Genomic DNA, 19,205 nt, shown 5'->3' with positions numbered 1-19,205 from the left:
GCTCTTAATTTCCAGAGGTACAGGGAAGAAGTCCCAGATACAATGCACATGTATGATAAGGAAGACCATGAAGTCAGGAATTCAACTCTAAATTGGAAGTCAAAGACTCCTCCCTACTCTGCACAGTAAGATCTAAGATCACAGATTACAGGCATGAAGCTGAAGGCCAGGTTATAGAAACATACAGAAAAGAAATCTCTACCTACTTCTGCATTGTGTTCAGAGCTCTGCATTTAAAGCAAGGTTTAAGATCTTCGGAATTGTGAATAGTAAGAACATGGGACATGCTGTGCTTCTGGTCTGCTCACTAAATCAGAGTGACTAATTTCCAGTCATGACAGAGTTTCAATCACATTCATAATTTGTATTTTGTCCTTGAATTGGGCATGCACAGAATATTTTACCTTTTAGCAACAATGTGGCATACCTTTGAGGATAAAGATGAAAAATAACTGTCACAAGGTTTGTATTAGAATGCCAGTAATCCAATAAAAATCTTTCTGTTTCCTCTAGTCTCCCAAATCAGCATTTATTAGTGCTGCTAAAAAGGCAAGATTGAAGTCCAATCCAGTCAAAGTGCGCTTTTCCGAAGAGGTCATCATTAATGGCCAAGTGTCGGTGAGTTTTCAAGTTGTCTGTGTTGTTATACAGAAAAGCATTGAGGCAGGGGCTTTTTGCTCACATCAAGCTAGAATGTTCATTCTGGATATGCTTCTTGTCTTTCATGAGGGGGTCAAATCTCAAGACTGAAAGGGGTTTGCCTTACCACCTCCTTGCCTCTCAGTTCTAACACAACCAGAGTAGGATCTAACCCAGTGACTCCTATGACACTTGCTGCATGACATTCACTGCTTTGATCTAGGACTACTAACTTTGCCTCATTTATATTTGGGAAAATCCGCTTCCTTTGGAATTTCTACTTCTTGTGCCAATTAAACATGGTTCCATAGTATAATCTTTTATATATTGTGTGAAAAGAATGATGCTTCCCTTGTGTGTGTCTGTGTATATGTGTCTGTGTGTGTGTCTGTGTGTATTAAAGTAGTTGAAGGTACAGATTTTGTACATTAAGCTAGGACTGAAGAATGAACCCACTGAGTACCTATAAAAAGGTCTTCAGCATAAATAATGCAAAAATCAAGACAATATTTCATTTTCAACATTTCCAAAGAAGAGAAGAGTGGGTACTCTTTTCATTTTTGTTTTTTTTGGTTTCAGTTTTAGGAAGTCTTTACCTAGAGTACAAATAGTTTTGAAGACCTTGGGCATACCAAATTTTTGTTGTTGACGGTTATTGGCTCTGATGGGTGCCTTTCTGTTGTTGTTGTTGTTGTTGTTGTTGTTGTTGTTAATGACTCTATAAGGATAGACCTTACCTGTGATCTCTTTGTTAGGGATCATAAACTCTTTCCTGAAGTCAGTTCTGGATCTGGATTGAAAGCTGTGGGTATACGTATCCTGGGCAAGGAACTTATGAGTCTTATCATTAGCCCAACCTAGGACTGTTCAACTTGGGGGCCAGAAAATTGGCATGTGTGATAATTGTCTTTCAGTTGTGGTAAAATACCAAGCCTAGATGGATTCAAGGAAAAGGGATCTTCATGGTAGCAGTGTGTTAAGTCCATATTCCTTGGCTCTTTATTCTTGGCCTGTGGTGAGGCAGAATATAATGGCACTAGGAGCTTGTACAAGCAGAGGCTACTCAGCTTACAACATCCAATAAGTAGAGAGAAATTGATATAGAGATGGATAGGGAGAGGAAAGAAAGAGATATAGAAAATATGAGGGAGAGAAGAATAATCTGTGAATATGGGGGCCTGATACTTTTTCCTTTGTTATTCCATCTGAGCTCTTAAGTTATTGGTTGATACCCCTATATTCAGGACAGATCTTCTCCCTCTGTCAATCATCTTTGAAAATGTCCTCATAGTATGCCTAGAAATATGGTTTTCTAATCTCCTAGGTGGCTCTCAATCAAAACCAGTTGACAGTCAAGATTAAGTACCATGGCAGGTCAATCTGACAAACTGTTGGGGCACTTGGGAGAAAGATCTGATGTTGTCACTGTTAGTCTATGGGAATTTTGTACTTCCGTGTGAATGTGATACACTCTGCTCACTGGAATAGATCTCCATCAATCTAGGCACAAAATGTTCACATCTCACCAATTCAGAATCCTGTCCCAGTGGAGGAGTGGAAGAGTCCAAGCATTTAAAAAAACAAGTACATCACATCAAAAATTCATCAGAAAATTACCTTTCCACTCCAGGGCTTCTCAGGCTGTGACTGGGCATCTAAAGAGAGAATAATAGTCTAGAAACAGTAGTGATAGTGTCATTTCAACCCTGTTTATAACAGAGCTCATGTGAAGCATCTGGACTGTGAGAATGCTGTTGCAGGGCCAGTGGTCTCCTGCAAAGTCTTCTGCCTTGCCAGGATACTATCAAGATAGGACCTTCCGTTGTCCATCTTCTCCTCAGCCCATGAGACTTCATCTTTTCTAATATGTTCTTCTCAGTCACAAGATGCCTTCTTTTCTGAATTTAAAGCCAAGCTTACTCAGTGAATCAGGCAGCAAGGAAGTCACAGGGGAAGGGTATGGTGGTAGAAATGAGAAGAAATTCAGAAAGAGAACTGGGCAGTGAAAGTCAGGGGACTATTAATACGATATGTAAGCTTTAAGTTTGCTCAGACTGGAAAACACATAAGTATCAGAGCATGTGGTCTTCAGTTCCTTCATCTTCAAGCCAAAGGACATATGGCTTTGCTATTTCTAAGTCCCCAACCCTCATGACTCTGTGACACCAAATACATGGGTATGACACAATTCACTCCAAAGACTCATGGCTCTTACAAGGATGTGTCTAATTCTGTCGTTCACCTCTTTCATCACCTCTCATGGTATCCAATTAAAGAAAACATCCTGAGGAATGCATTTCTCAGGTTCAGTCTTAGTCATATATTTCAAATTGGCATCGCTGTTGGAGTTATTTCTAGATTGTGATGTTATGGGCTATTCATTATAGCTTAGACTTAGCACTTGACTTCTTTTTTGCGGCGCTGGGAATGCAATGCAGAGCCCATCAACATACCCGGTTGCTCTATAGGCTTTGTCAACTTGAAATAAACTAGAGACACCTGTGAAGAGGAAAATGCAGTTGAAGGATTACTTCCATCCTGTTGGCCTGTAAGCATGTCTCTGGGATTCTCATGATTGCTAATTGATGGAGGAGGGGGAGGGGTGGAACACTCTGAGCACTGCCATGTCTGAGCAGGTAGTCCTGAGTTGTGTAGGAATAGTAGCTGAATGTTAACCTGGAAAAATACTAGTAAGGAATATTCCTCTGTGCTCTCTGCTTCAGTTCCTGTTTCCAGATCCTGCCTTGAATTCCTGCCCTAGCTTCCTCTAATGATGGACTATAACCTGTTAGCTAAAATAAACCCTTGCCTCTCCAGGATCTTTTGGCCATGGTGTTTTGTTTTGGTGTTTTGTTTTGTTTTGTTTGGTTTGGTTTGGTTTGGTTTGGTTTTGTTGCATAACAATAACAAGCAGGCGAGGACATCAAGCAAATGCTCTACCATTAAGCTAAGAGCCTTGGCCCTATATTTTTCTCTTTTAGCACAAGAGTGTGACTCTTATGTTTTCTTTTTGAGTTGAGAAACATCCCTAAATGGGTTACAAAGAGTTTCAAAAAAATAACTTTACCCTTGAGCTTTTTCATGCTTGTGACTCATTTGCATGACCACCACCAGGGACCAGCAGTCTCCTGTCACACAGCATCATTGATGGTCCTCATTTTGTTCATTTAGTCCTGATCTGAAAAAGTCAGAGCTCGTGGATCCAAACACAGATGCTTGACTACAAAGGAATTATGTCTGTAATAATGTTTTCCGTTGGGGAATCTTGCTTTAAAGAAAAATGCATCTGACTTTTCTGATGAGCAAAATATCTTGTGCGTTATTTGTAGCTGGAAAACAATATTGGTATGAATACCTTGGTTCAGATACCACCAAAGGGATACCTGGTTGGCCTTTGAACTTTCCTTTGTTTATTCTTTATTCTATTGTGATAAGAATAAACAATAGATACATGTGGCTACTACCAGGAATGGAATTCTAATTTGACTGACCTTCACTTTTCTGTTGTTAAACAGGAAACTGTTAAAGACAATTCACTTCTTTTTATGCCAAATGTTTTGAAAGTCTATTTGGAAAACGGACAGACCAAATCCTTTCGCTTTGACTGCAGCACCTCCATCAAGGTAAGATGACACTCGAATCTCTGGGCCTGTACTCATTAGGTAAAATCAAACCATACAGAATGCATAAACTAAGAGGGCTCTGTTCTTTTTGTCCCTATGAATGCTACAAACAATATGGCATGCCGTCTATGAGGAAACACCAGGGCTAGCCATTTTGCTGCACCTACAGATTAATTAAAATACCATGATTGTCAACAAGAAAGTTTGGCATCCCGCCCAAAGCCAACAGGATTTCCCAGCAATGTCAGCCACCAAGAACATTAGGATGTTAACTGTTACTTGAATATCTGCTACTTTGGTGTCCAGCAGAAACAAGGGGTAGAGTCATGAAAAGATAATATTTACTTTTGTTTGCTGTAACCAATTGTTCAAGATTGCTACATAACAAGTCAGAACTGAAGTGTGTTTCTCAAGAGGGGGTGAAAGTAAGTGCTACCATGCAATCCCAGGATTTTTGATCCACGGGTGAGTTTTACATAATAGGTTTGGTGGCAAAGTATATGCCCCCCCCATGCTTCTTTCTTGGAAAAGAAAAGTGCATATTCTCCTCTTTTTTTTTCATTGTACAAAAGTATGTTCAGAAATTGATTGCTCCCTAATGTCTCATCAGCCTAAAATAGGCTTTCTTCAAATGGCACAGTCAGAAAGATTTTTATGGAGGTAAAAATGTACCTACTGATGATATGTACCATAATCTAGCAAGAGAATATCAAGTCTGTGTTTAAAATGTCTATCAATAGTCAACCATTAATTCTCCGTGTTTGAAAGGACTCAGAGTAGACCTCACCTGTGCAAATGGTTCTACAAAGCCCACTTGCTGTGCATCTTACTGTCATAATAGCAGCAAGCAGCTGGGTTTAAATTGCCTTAAATACATGGTGATTCAGTTGGCAGTAGAAGGCACAATATTAGTAGATGGGTGTAGGAGCACTAAGTCATCCTTAATTGCCCCAGATGAAATACTAGTTCCCTTCATATAAGACTGCTACTTTGAAATGGTGATGGCTGAGAAAATTGTCCCCCCCCCCTTTTTTTTCCTATTCAATACAAATGTATGATGAGAGAATAATTTATCTAACAATTGATCAACTCCCTGGCAGGGGGCGGGGCCTCCACAAATTCTTTCTGGGAAGAACAAGAGAGTAATCATTTTAGACTTTGGGGGCCACTTGATGTCTGTAAGAATTATTGGATTCTTTTCTTGCATCTTGGAAACAGACACAGAAATGGGGCATTGAGAGATCCTTAAGAAAACCCTGGAAGTAGACGACCTTCTTGAGGAATACCCAGTACTCAACCATGTGCCTCTCACACTCTAGTTCCTTTCAACAGAGGGTGAAATGCTAGATTCAACAAGGAAAGTCAGCCCATAAGCATGATCTAAGAGAAATCATATACATATCGTTCAGTGTCTCATCCCCATGGACACCTATGGGCAGAGTTTTAGTCTCCTGGAAATGATGTAGCAGTACACATAGTGTGTTACTAAGAAATGCCCCCTTTGTATTAGTGCCTATAGCTGACCAATTGGATGGCTGGTCTTGGTGCCTTATCCCTCTAGTCATCAGTTGATATTGCAAGGCCCAAGTCTACTTCTCTGCTACTGTTAGCATAAACTCTGTGCTATGGTCCAGGGCTTTAGCTCAAGTATAATGACTCCTGCCAGGCAGGCACTGAAGACCTAAGATTCTTTCCTAAGAGTGAGATGGCAGAGTCACATCTTTCTTTAGTTAAGGCTAATCCATTCCTACACACAGATTATGTGAGCAAATGGGGATAACCATCTGGGCCACTGTTGCAGACCTTGGAACCCATGTACACAAGTACATTTCTGCAAATCTCTGCCCAGACAAACTTATTCTGTGTTCCCAGCTGCTTAGCTTCTTGCTGTTAGACCTCCTACCTCACTTAAAGACATGTGTTAAGACTTGAGTACATATCTTACCGGAAATCAATCGAAACTGAAGAAAAGGTCTATCATTCATTCCTCTGGGCCTCTTTATTATAGGAACTCACATTAGACTGAGTTTGATTTCCTAGCAGAGTACAGTTGACAAGGAGAAAACTAGGAGCTGTGCAAAGAGTTCACATCAAATTCAAGTTCTCTTATCGTGTGCCTAACAGCCTTATTAGCACAGCAGACACTGGTTGTTGGACATAACAGAAAGAGTGCTGCAATGAAAGGAAGGTGACACCTGCTGAATTCAAGTTACCAGTGTTCTCATTACAGAGTTATGATAGGGAACAGCTATCAGAGTCATTTCCTACTGGCCCTGCTACTGGTTTTAAAAAATGTCACATAAAGTTCATACAGCCACACAAAGCCTGGGTTGTATTTCTCTTTCCTGGATGTTGTAAAAAAAAAATTATAAAGCAGGGAATCTTTTAGATCACATTCACCACAATCAAGGATTTTTTTTTTGAACAATTATTCTTTGAGGGTGGGTTTGGTTGCTATCGTGGATTTTGTTTTAATTGGGCCAAAAGGGCAATCAAGTAGACTTAAATAGCAGAACCATGGAAAACCCACTTCCTATATGAGAAGGTTTTTCCACCTTTGCAACTATTGAGGTGTTGGAATCCATGGTTCTTTGTTGTGACTGCCCAGTGCATTGTGAAGGCACTTAACAGTATCCCTACTCTCTAACCACTAATGACATCCCCAACCCTGCTGTGCCAACCAAAGATTATCTCCAAAAATGTCCGAATGTTGCCATAAGACACCATTTCCTCCCACTGAGAAACTATGCTCTACAGAACTTTAGGCATGTGACAAAAATTATCTTGAAGAGGGGTCATTTGCATTCAAATCTATGGAAAAAAATGAAAGGCTGAGGAGATTCTCTGTGCATGCCTTTATTTGTGTAGTCAACATGTCCTGACTATAAATGTTTAATCCTATAAAAGATTACAGACAGAGCTTGCTCATTTCACCTTCCCCGGGGATGTAAAATGAACATGTACTGTTATGGTGGTGCTCTCTGAGTAAATGGCATTATAATAAATGCCTTGTACATATGAACGCATTTGATTGCTATATCCATTCCAAGGCAGGCATAATTATCACTTGCAGTTTCCAGGTGGGGAAACTGAGATACTTACTGGTTGAATAACTCACTGGTTGATACCAGTGCTGTGAAGTTTATAAGCATGAGAGCTGGGATTAGAAACTAGACTTTCCGAGGAGAGTCACAGTTACCATGCTCTCTTGCAGACTAGGCAAGGCCCAGCATACTACTTGGGGTCAGGAGTAAAATGGTAGATATTTCAGGCCACATGGGCTACTGCACAACTCTGTTCCTACAGTGTATGGACATTAAATCAACCATGGACAAGAGATGAATTAACTCTGTCTCAATAAAATTATATTTACAAAAATGAGTGGTGGACTAGACTTGGTATGCAGGCCATACTTTACTGGTCCCTGTGGTAGAACACTTCCAAAGCTAGTTTAATTGTTTCCTCATTTAGAGAAGAAGAGACTAAAATTAACCCCTTATTCATTTAAAAAAAACTTTCTAATTTATAACAATACATGGGGACTGGTTAAGGACAGTGGCTGTTCTTCTAGAGGACTCGGCTTTGATTCTCAGCACCTACATGGTGGCTCATGACTACTTGTAACTCCAGTTCCAGGGGATCTGATGACCCCTTCTAGCCTCTTTGGGTACCAGGCATACAAATGCAGCATAGCACATATGAAGGCAAATCACCTATATACATTTAAGAGGAAAAAAGAAGAATCTTATATGATCAATGAGTTCTTCTTCCATTACAGGATGTAAAGCCTAAATAAATCATGGTACACTCTAAAAAATAAAGTGGACAGTGTTGATTTTGATCTCTTCATGTCACTGTTTGTTCTGTAAGGATGTCATCTTAACCCTGCAAGAGAAGTTGTCTATCAAAGGCATTGAGCACTTCTCCCTCATGCTGGAGCAGAGAATTGAAGGGGCCGGAACCAAGCTGCTCTTGCTTCATGAACAGGAGACACTCACTCAGGTCTGTGATGTACCCCCCAAGAATGCTACTGCTGCTGCTGTTGGAAACAGAGTCTGTGTTGTCTCACGATGCCCTTCCTCCAGTCCTCTCCCTCTAGCTGCTCTAAACCCGAGGTTCTCTCTGAAGAAAGCACTGCCTTTTAATGAATGTATTTGTTACCTCAAGGAGATGGTCCCCCTTTTGCCAGGCTGTCATAGATTTTCAGTTCATCTCCCAGATTTGTCATTCAAAAGCCAGGGAGATACTGGAATATAGCTCTGCAGAGTGACATTTTCTGTTACTGCAATGACTTCCTTGCTTGTTTTGATCTCTAGTCTCTTCAAAATCATTTAAAACCACAATTGTTTCTGAGAGTATGTAGAATAAGTCAAAGTCATCTTTGTTGTCTTTTGTTCTGGAAACATACTCAAGGCTATTTTTGGAAGCCTGTAATCACTGCCTTAGTCCTGCCCATTATCAATGTGATGTACCTATGTGTCCCAATTCCTGGCTCCCAAGATTCCACCCTATCTGTTCTCTGGGGAGACAAGCCAACTGTTTGCTGCTGCAACCAACATACTGCCATCACTTGTCTTAACTTCAAAAAAGCTGAGCATTTTGGTTGAGTCTTTAAGTATCCACAAAGTCTACTTGCTTAGGAAAGTTCATTGAGAGATAGCCCTAAAAAGAGGGCATAAGGGGACATGGGGGGGGGGGGAGACACCTGCAACTGAAGCAGCAAGTTACCACCAAGAGAATAGAAGGACAATAAGCAACTGTCATACTAAAAACTTAAGTGTCTGGGGGCTGGAGGGATGACTCAGCAGTTAAGAACATGATTTGCTTCTCTAAAGGACTCAAGTTCAATTCTCAGACCCCACATCAGATGGTTCACAACTACCTAGAACTCCAGCTCCAGGGCATCTAACACCTCTGGCCTCTTTAGGCACCTGAGCTTACATGCACATGCATAATGGAAAAAAAAGGAAAATAATTCTTTAAACAAAAATCAAGAACTAGTACTCCACACATCAGTTCCCTTGAATTGCCTTATCCCTTTGACAGAATCCAATGGGGTGCAGTGAATTAGAAAAGTTGCCATGCATTTTGAATTCAATGTCTGTATCTAAGCTTTACCTATGATGGTCATCAAACTTAAATCTACATAAGGATATTTAAAGTCACTTGCAAAAATTCCACATGGAAAAATACTCTTAGAAATGGATGGCTTATTTTATGCAATGTCTTTGGGAGACCATCACTTATATTCAGAACCCCTTAAGCAAAATCTCAGTGTGTGTTTAAGTTCTACTAGAAGCAAAACTTCAGCCAAAGATGTGAATGTGTGGAATTCCATGAGAAGTTATGAGAAAAGCTGAGAGAGGGGGAGAAAATGGGCATGGGGGCAAATTGGGGAGTCAATAAAAATGGCTCATCAAGCCAGTTCCCACCATGTCACCTAGAGCCCCATCCTACAAGAGAGCTCTGAGTAACAACTTAGAACACTTGTCAGTGCCACTTCACCTGGGTATGTTAATCAAGCAGTTGACCTGTCATTGGTGATGGGCTATGCCTAAAGACTCTACAAACTCCTGTTCCATCAAGTGGTCACAGGGACATGTAGTAAAAAACCTTTACCTGTGGCAGTAAATGACAAAGAGAGGTGGGCAGCCCACCTGTTCCCGAGTATAATAAAAAGTTCCACCACTTTCTGTTTCTCTTTATAGTTCTGCTCAAACTTCTGCTGACTCTATGGGCCTGGGGGGAACCATTATGGAGATTTATGTGAACAAAGATTCAAAAATGTTCCTGATCTTACATATCCAAAACTTAAGAAAATGAGCCAAATGGCCTAAAAGAAAGCAGTTACCTACTTTTGAATCATTCTGTATAAAACAGCCATTGCAGTCTCAGAATAGGATAAGAATTTATGTCATGTCACTCTAAGTGTATGAATTCTTGTCATCTCTCCTTTCCTGTGCTGCTTTCTCTTTCCTTTCCTTTTAAACCTTCCTAGAACAAGTCCCTGTATATACAAACTCTAACATCTGAGTCTGCTTCTAGGAACCCCAGTCTCACACAAAGGCAAATGGGAAAATTTTGTTGATGTAGAAAGAAAGGGCATTTTGATTCAGTGGCTTTCAGCCCTTTCTTAGCCAGAACAGATGGATTCTTTTTTTTCCAGCTTTTTATTAGATATTTTCTTCATTTACATTTCAAAGGCTATCCGGAAAGTCCCCTATACCCTCCCCCTGCCCTGCTCCCCTACCCACCCACTCCCACTTTTTGGCCTTGGCATTCCCTTGTACTGGGGCATATAAAGTTTGCAAGACCTAGGGGCCTCTCTTCCCAATAATGGCTGACTAGGCCATCTTCTGATACATATGCAGCTAGAGACACGAGCTCCAGTGGGTAGTGGTTAGTTCATGTTATTGTTCCACCTATAGGGTTGCAGACCCCTTCAGCTCCTTGGGTACTTTCTCTAGCTCCTCCATTGGGTGCCCTGTGTTCCATCCAATAGATGACTGTGAACATCCACTTCTGTATTTCGCAGGCCTCACACAAGACAGCTATATTGGGGTCCTTTCGGCAAAACCTTGCTGGCATATGGATTCCTAAATGATGTTTGCTCTTCCAGGTGACACAGAGGCCCAGCTCCCATAAGATGAGGTGTCTTTTCCGAATCAGTTTTGTTCCCAAGGATCCCATTGACCTGTTAAGAAGAGATCCAGTTGCTTTCGAGTATCTCTATGTTCAGGTAGGTAAACTTTTTTGATTATTCTATATGAATGTGGAGGTATATGACTGACCTCCTCAGTGGTTTTTTTTTTCTTTCCATGCTCCTCTAAGCTCGATGAATCATGAAATAAGTAGGTTATGCTCCTTTCATTTTCACATTTGATTTTGAAAGAATTTATTACTCCCATATAGGTTGCAAAAATGGTGATCTCCATCCTCCACCCAGATTTACCCATTGTTAACATTTTCTCCCATGTACCTGATACTTAATGCAGGTACATACTCGTTGTCTTTTTCATCACAGAAATTTATACATGAACATATTCTTTTTCTACAACACATGAAAGCTAGTTACTTACTTCATATATTATTTTTTCTTCAAATATAATATGTATTTTCCAATAACATGGACAATTATTTATATAAACTCTGTCCAATTAACAAAATCAAGAAGTGGTACATCAGTGTGTGTTCCTTATCTCATCTTTTATCTACCTCCAAAATGATGCCTGTGGCCCCCAAATGTCATTTTTTTTTTCTGGAATACAATTCACTGTGGAATCCAATTTTGCATGTAGTTTAATTATCTTGTTCCTTTAGTGTCCTTAAATCAATGCCATTCCTTATTCCTGTCTGTGACTTTGGTGACATTGAGTTTTGGAAGTACTAATCAGCTATTTCACAGAAATATTTTCATTTGGTTTATGATTGGGTTGAAGTTATGAATTTGTAAAGAATGATATGAGTGACTATTCTCCTCAGTATAGCATATGAGGAGCCACATGGTGCCAGTTTATCCCTTTAATTGTGAGGCTAACTTTGACTCTTATGTGGGTTGTGTCCTTGTATAAATTAATCACTTTTCTTATATAATGAATAAGAAATTCGTGGCAAGTCATTTGTGACTTTTATCATCTTATATTTCATCAAATTGTCACCCACTAATATTTATTAATAGTATTAATTGGTGATTCTTGCTTGAATCTATTGTTATAATGCTGATTTAAAATGACATGCCTAATCTCATTATGTCTCTCTTCAATGATCAGTTGGCACACAATATATATATGAGTTGTTTCTTCTCCAAATGTTTATTCATTCATTTAGGTACCTAAATTTCTTTAAGACATTGTGATAATAATTACATTGGAACTAATAATTTTCAGAAATTTAAGATTCTAAGATGTGTGTGTATGTGTGTGTGTGTGTGTGTGTGTGTTCTCTAGATGGTCTATCTTACCTTTTATTTTGGAATATAATTATCCCCAAAATAAAACTTCCAGGGGTAAGTATGATGAGTATTTGGAATTATTTGCCCCAGAGGAAATCTTTTGATATAGATAACATATTGATGTTTATGTGATTCAATATTTGGGAGCAGCTCCTATATTTTTTGTGAATCTATCACTAAAATTTTCCAATGCAATTGGAATAAACATTGTCAACCTATTATAGGAGCTGGACAGGTAACTGAACAGTTAAAAGTATTGGATGGTCTTCCAGAGCAAACCTTTAGTGACAGTATTGACCTGATGGGAATATATCCTCCAATGGGAAGGTAGAGCTTAGCAAAAGACACACCTAGGGAATGCCAGGTCATCTGAAGAAACAAAACAAAACAAAATAAAAAACAAAAAAAAACCCACCTCAATATTAAAAATATTACCAGAAAAATATTCACCCTAACATTTTGAGAAAATGGGGGGAAATCAGCATTGTCCACTGGAGTGTCATTGTGTATATCAACAACTTTCCAAGGCAGATCAAACACCCAAGAATAGTTTCCCAAAACAAAATAAACTCCTTGTTTAAAAGAATTGATTCCAGCATCTAGCTGGCAGCTAACAACTCCAGTTCCAAGGAAACTAATGACTTCTTCTGGCCTCGGTGGGCACTGAATGCACCTACATACATGTAGGCAAAACATCCATACACATAAAAATAAAATCTCAAAAAAGAACCTATTTGTTTAATGTGTAACACACAGTAATAGAAACACTCAAAGTGTCTATAAACATGTTTTACATTGACAGATATAAAAAAGAAAGAAAAATAAATATGAACCAGAAGAAAGTAGATATAAGGTGAGAGAGATACAAACAAGATACATATGGCAAATTAGGAACGTTGGTATCAAATGGCCATAATCCCTAGAGATCAGTAATGACGACAGAGAAAGAAGAAGCAGAGCATGCTACTACATTCTAGTGCATAGGAATCCTGAGAAAAGAATCTACTAGGTCTCCCTACCTCTGTGATTTTAGGACAACATTTTTGTAGCTGGAGAGTGTGATTAATGTTCATGAAGATAGCCCTGCATCTCCAAGATAAGCCCAAACCTGTTCAGTGTATACACCCTATTATCAAAAAATAATTTTAAATGTATACTACATTTTCCAACCTGAACAGTAAGACCACCATGTTCTGGGATTTCTTGGTGGTAAATTTAGGTCTGATGCACCTTTTAATTGGCAACAGTATTCTCCCAGTAACTCAGGAAACCAAGCGAACTATGACTGAATGAAACAAAGAGTGCAGTCCTCAGCTGATCCATTACTGCATCTCCTCTATATTCATGCTGAGCATCACTCAGAGACTAAGTCACCTCACCTTAGACCTTGGGCTACAATTATTAGCTAGTTAGCTGCAAATGAATGGCTCCAGGTACCTGTTAGTATAGAGCTGTAGACAGGGAAATGCAGGAATGGGTTGTTTTCTATAATTACATTCTCATCTTGATAACAGGACGGTGCTTTAAAACCATTCGGCTTCTGTTTAAACACCACAAGAAGTCCACTGCCTTGGTAAAGGGGAAAAAAACATGGCTGTGCTTGTCCTAGAGAAAGGAGACAAGGAGTCACTAAAGCTGATTGTGTTGTGTTTAAGGCGTGTTTGCTCAAATCAAATGCATGGGGGGGGGTTCTTTCATTTGAAAGACATCTTTTCTACCAGGGGACGGGCCTCAAAATGCAGCAACCTGTCTGGAGCACTTGCCTGGAGACTGAAAGAGACTGATGATGTTTCCGTTTTCCTGCCTTGCCTTTCATGTAGGTGGTGGATTATCTACCTCCTAATGGAGTAGGCAGTGGGGGAGATGCATAGCCATGGTCTGTGGGTGATGGAGACTAAAATCAAGCTACTAGCATTTTATATATCCCCTTCAGAGAATAGGATATGATTTTTTTTTTTACTTCAGACTCTACTTGGAAATGACTGCATCGCAGAATGTGTGGTGCGTCTAAAATAACACATCTGTCTACTAGAAGTCAACAGGTCTCCTGTGTGCCTGTGTTGATTTTAAACTACTACAAAGGTGCAATGAAATTGCTTGGAGAACAGAAGAGGAAGCAGAATCCATGTAAAATGAATTTAACTTAGCTATCTCCTAATGAGGACACTTACCATAGGCCAGATGAAGCAGGAAGATGCAAACCGATTTCAGTAGTGATAATATGTATTCATCTCCGAGTCATTAATGGCCCATGATTGCCTTTGCAAATTTTAGTATATATATTAACTGTAAACTCTAACATCTAGACTGTTGGAATTCATAATGATAATATGTATGCTGACACTTGTCCTGTCCACTCTGTTCAGAAAAAAAAAGTTGTTTATACCAATTAGTAAACAAGTTATAACTCTTGAGTCACCAAAATCTTGGCAAACATGTATTGTTTTACTCTTAAACATATATTAATTACAAATGAACTTTTTATAAGCCTATACAAGGTCCTGTTAGAACCTCTACTTAGCAATTGCTACTATTCACTTGGGAAACTGTATTTAAGTAATATATTTAAGAGTTATAAAATAATGATTTATCTCCCACATACACACATACATACATACGTACGTACGTACATACATACATACACATGTAATACATATTGCACACAACCTCTCCAGGGTCATTCTTTTTATTTAATTAGATATTTTCTTCATTTACATTTCAAATGTTATCCCCAAAGCCCCCTGTACCCCACCCTACTCCCCAACCCACCCACTTCTGCTTCCTGGCCCTTGTATTCCCCTGTACTGGGGCATAATTGAGTGACTAATTGCCTTATCAAAAGGTTTACCCAGGATTCTGCTAAAAATGCATATGTCTTTAGTTCCTTTTCTATTCCTGTGATGAAGCACTACGGCAAAGGCAACTTTTTTTAAGCATTTAATTGTGGTCTTGCTTATAGCTTCAACGAGTTCATGCTGTCTGGTAGGGAGTATGATGGCAAGGAGACAGGCAGTCATTTTGTTGGAGCAGAAGCTGAAATTGGGAATGGCATGGGCTTTTGAAACTTCAAAGCCTACCCCCTAGTGACACACCTGCCTGAACACAGCCACACCTCCTAATCCTTCCCAAATAGTTCCACTGACTGAAGACCAAATACTCCAATATATAGGCCTATAGGGGACATTTTTATTCAAACCACCACAGCAAGGCACAACTGGAATGAAAAAAAAAATGGCTCTGGCCAGAGTTCTTAGGAAGTAACAATAATGGTTCATGTTTCTATCGCAAATTCCATTTTGTAAATTAATCACCTTAGGGCTATTGTGGAAATCTTGCAAGTTAGTTAGCTCTTAAGTCAATTGTTCTCAAGAGTTCACCCATTTTTAGATAAAGAAAAGAAAACTAACATGTTATGGCTAAGGTAATTGTATTACCTACCATTAAACCTGAGCTTTTATATCTAAATTCTATATGAAAAGAAAAGGGAAAACACCTTCTGTTGTAAATTCTTATGCAGTAGCAGTCTTCAAAAAAGTTATTTGAAAAATGACTTCTCATAAAACAGATTTTGGGGTTGAGGCAATATCTCAGCCCATAAAGATCATAAGGACATGAGTTTGATCCCCAGAGCCCACATTAACCAAAAGTAAGATGTAGCAGCACGTGCTTGCAACCACAGCCCCAGGGAAATAAAGACAGGCAGATCCTGGAAGCTTGCCAGCCTGCTAGTCTAGCCTGCGAATTTACCTAGCCTTGGAAAATTCCAGGTCAGTGAGAGATCCTGTCTAAATATATGTTGAGCAACAATATCCAAATTTGTCTTTGGACCTACATAGACAGAGCACACATATACATGTGTACCAACACAAAGCTCTAAAATTAAAGCAAGTGTTCCCCTTTTAGTTTGCTGGAAACTATGCCATGTTACAGTAAAATAATCATTACATTGCTGTCAGAGTTCCCTGGACCACATTTTGGGGGATACATATGTGTACACCTTAAGCATATGAGCACACACAACATTCTGGGTTTCTAGTCTCTTAGAAGACTGTTTAAGGCAACCTATCTAGGCTGTTAACGTCCTGGAGCCATGACTGACTGCCTTAAGCACTGTGCCTGATTGTTAAAACAAAAATAAACAGAACAAAGTAGCAGCTTTAAATTGTTAACGGGGTGGGGGGTGGTATATCCCAAGCTTCCTAGGTCCCACTTCTTAACATAACTACTTTAAATAGGAGCTGCTGGGTGTTCCAGGAAGCTTTATGATTTTTTTCAGCAAAACAAACATGAAAGATTCTATTAGGGGTGAATTGGGAGAAGTGGACTCACTTAGCAATGAAGCAGTGGGCTGATAATGTGTATTGTACATACATATATAAAATACAAAACATAAGATGCACTAAGTATGCAATGTTTAAACATTACATGCAGAAGCCATGCAATGGTACCTGGATCTAAGTTCATAAAATCAGTATGTGAGGTAATTAATAATGTACTTCTCTTAAAAAGGAAGCAAAACAGCGCAGCATGGGTTTCCCTTTGATGACTATTTGATACAAGGCAAAGAATACAATAAGGATGCAGAAAAAGGGATATATTTTTCTAGACCTAGAATCCAGTTTCCAGCATAAAAATCAGTCATCACATACACAGAATCTGCTTACATGTTCTGTATGTTCCTTCTGCTCTCAGCTCTAAACTTTGCTCCTAACAAGATAGAGGAATATAGTACCCAAGCCTAGTCTCTGGGGTCACACAGGACCTTAACATTTTATAGCACAGGCTTAGCCACTTTGGTTGACAGTGATGCAGTCTGGGCATTTTACACAGCCTGGCCTTCATTATGATGGTTTGAATATGAGTGGCTCCTAAAGGCTCACACGTTTGAATGCTTAGGCCCCTGTTGGTTGAACTGTTTGGGGAGGATTAGGTTTGTTCCTGTTAGAGGTGGTGTGACACTGAAGGTAAGCTTTGAGCTTTCAAAAGCCCATACCATTCTCTCTCTGCCTGTTAGCTCTCTGCCTCCCCCTTTTGAATAAGGTTGTAAGCTCTTAGCAACTGTTCTAGCGCCATGCCTGCCTGCCTGCTTGCTGCCTGCTCTCTTTCATGAAGATCATGCCCTCTCCCTCTGAAACTTCAACACCTCTCATAAGTCCATCCTTCTATAAGTTGCCTTGTTCATGATACTTAGGAAAGCCACAGAAAAGTTACAAGACACCCACCTACCCCAGCCTTACAAGTAGCTGCAACTATAGGGTGTAACATTATACCTTGCCTTCATTTTGGCCCTCGCCACAAATTCTGAGTTGAACAAACTAATTCCAAGAGATCTGGACTAATGCCCACATGAATGCACATTTGAAAATGGATGGCTGCTGCCACTGAAATGGATGGAAGGTTTTAATAGATACCCTTACAGCACTCACCAATGCCCTGTGATAAAGTGTTTGCACATCTCATGTAATCCTCAAGCAGCTCCAGTGAAATGATACCTATGAGCCCCACTCACAGATAAATGGACAGCAAGAGATCAAATAAATGCTAATGTTTCCAACATAGTAGCTATTGATAGCAAAACTGGGATTGTGACCCCCAGTACCACATAAAGTAAGACTAAGAATAACATAAATAATACATTTTTAGAAGTATGACTATGCTTACAGCTGCCAAGTACTGTTCAAGGGTTTCACATTGTCAACTATTTTAGTCCTCACAACACCCTGTGGTTAAAAACCATCACTCACTCCATTTTAGAGAAAGGAAAAACTGAGGCTCCATCAAGTTATGGATTCATATAAAAAGAACAAAGAAATTTAGAAGCCAGGATTTCAAGTCAAGCAATAGCCTAACTGCAAAATCCACATTCCTCCAACAGTGTTTCCCTGTTCAGTTGCAGCACCTGTGTTTGGCAATCCCATCCCTAAATTCCTAATTATTTTTACAAAAAGCTAAATATTTAAATAACAGCTTGTCGATGACTGTTAAATGTTTTGTGTGGTCTCTGTGTTTGTGCAATTAAATACTGACTCGGCTCCAAGCAGCATGGTGGAGATGTTTCCACATTTAGCCTCAGTGCCTTAGAAGTGAAGGTTGAAACACTGAGGGAATGGTTGTCACCTGTTCCTCTAAAGGCAGTGGAAGGCGGCTCATGCTCTGACCAACTGCGCCCTCTGCTGGTATTTTCACAGAGTTGTAACGATGTCGTTCAGGAGCGATTTGGACCAGAGCTGAAATACGACATTGCCTTGCGGCTGGCCGCGTTACAAATGTACATTGCTACTGTCACCACCAAACAGACGCAGAAAATCTCCCTCAAATACATTGAGTAAGTGTTCACACTTGGTGTCATGAGATGCTGTGGGTGTTTCTTTACTCATTTGTATGTGTTTGCAGAATTCATCTTGTTCATGGCAGATTGTTTGTAAACTAGTGGCAAAATATACAAATATTTTCTCTTTTATATAGAAGAGATGCATTCCTCACTTTACTCTCCTTTAGAAAATTGCAGTCAAGGTGGAAAGCATTTTTTAAAATAATGTATAAGCCCCAGAATGATGGCTCACTCCCACCATCCCAATCAACTTTAGTGATAGAGCATACTGAGGCAGAAGGCTTGCCATGAGGACAAGAGAGACCAGGACCTCGTAGCAAGATCTTGTCCCTAAAACACCAGAATAAGGAAACAAACCAAGGTAAACAGATTACAGGTTTAGTGATGCAGGCCTCTAATTTCAGTTACTCATGAGGCTGAGGAAGGAGAATTCCAAGGTCTAGGGTTACAGAGTGAGTTCAAAGCCAAACTGAGCACCTTATAGATCTCCCAGCTCAGAATGAGGGGAAAATGCGGACAAGCATAATTACTTCAAAGGCAAATGGGTAAACTGAGGTACAAAACAATTAAGTTGCACACGGTTAAAACCCAAGCAGTGTGACTACTCTTTTGCCTTAGTTTATGTGATAGACTGAATTGCATTGGGTTTTTTTTTTTTTTT

At 39.6% G+C, this 19,205-nt stretch overlaps 1 protein-coding gene across 12 annotated transcripts in view; it reads left to right on the top strand.

Annotated features, from left to right (window-relative positions):
• The window catches only part of Frmpd4 (FERM and PDZ domain containing 4), a 946,095-nt gene that overhangs the window by 901,078 nt on the left and 25,812 nt on the right, over positions 1-19,205 (top strand). For all 12 annotated transcript variants that reach the window (XM_029473443.1, XM_029473452.1, XM_021153413.2 and 9 more), the window contains 5 exons: positions 514-618; positions 4,155-4,262; positions 8,133-8,264; positions 10,882-11,001; positions 18,402-18,538. In XM_029473443.1, coding sequence (XP_029329303.1) covers positions 514-618; positions 4,155-4,262; positions 8,133-8,264; positions 10,882-11,001; positions 18,402-18,538 — 602 coding nt within the window. The remainder of the gene's footprint in view (positions 1-513; positions 619-4,154; positions 4,263-8,132; positions 8,265-10,881; positions 11,002-18,401; positions 18,539-19,205) is intronic.

This window comes from Mus caroli, chromosome X, assembly GCF_900094665.2.
Source record: "Mus caroli chromosome X, CAROLI_EIJ_v1.1, whole genome shotgun sequence".
Classification (NCBI taxonomy): domain Eukaryota; kingdom Metazoa; phylum Chordata; class Mammalia; order Rodentia; family Muridae; genus Mus; species Mus caroli.
This window is presented reverse-complemented; position numbering and strand designations above follow the sequence as displayed.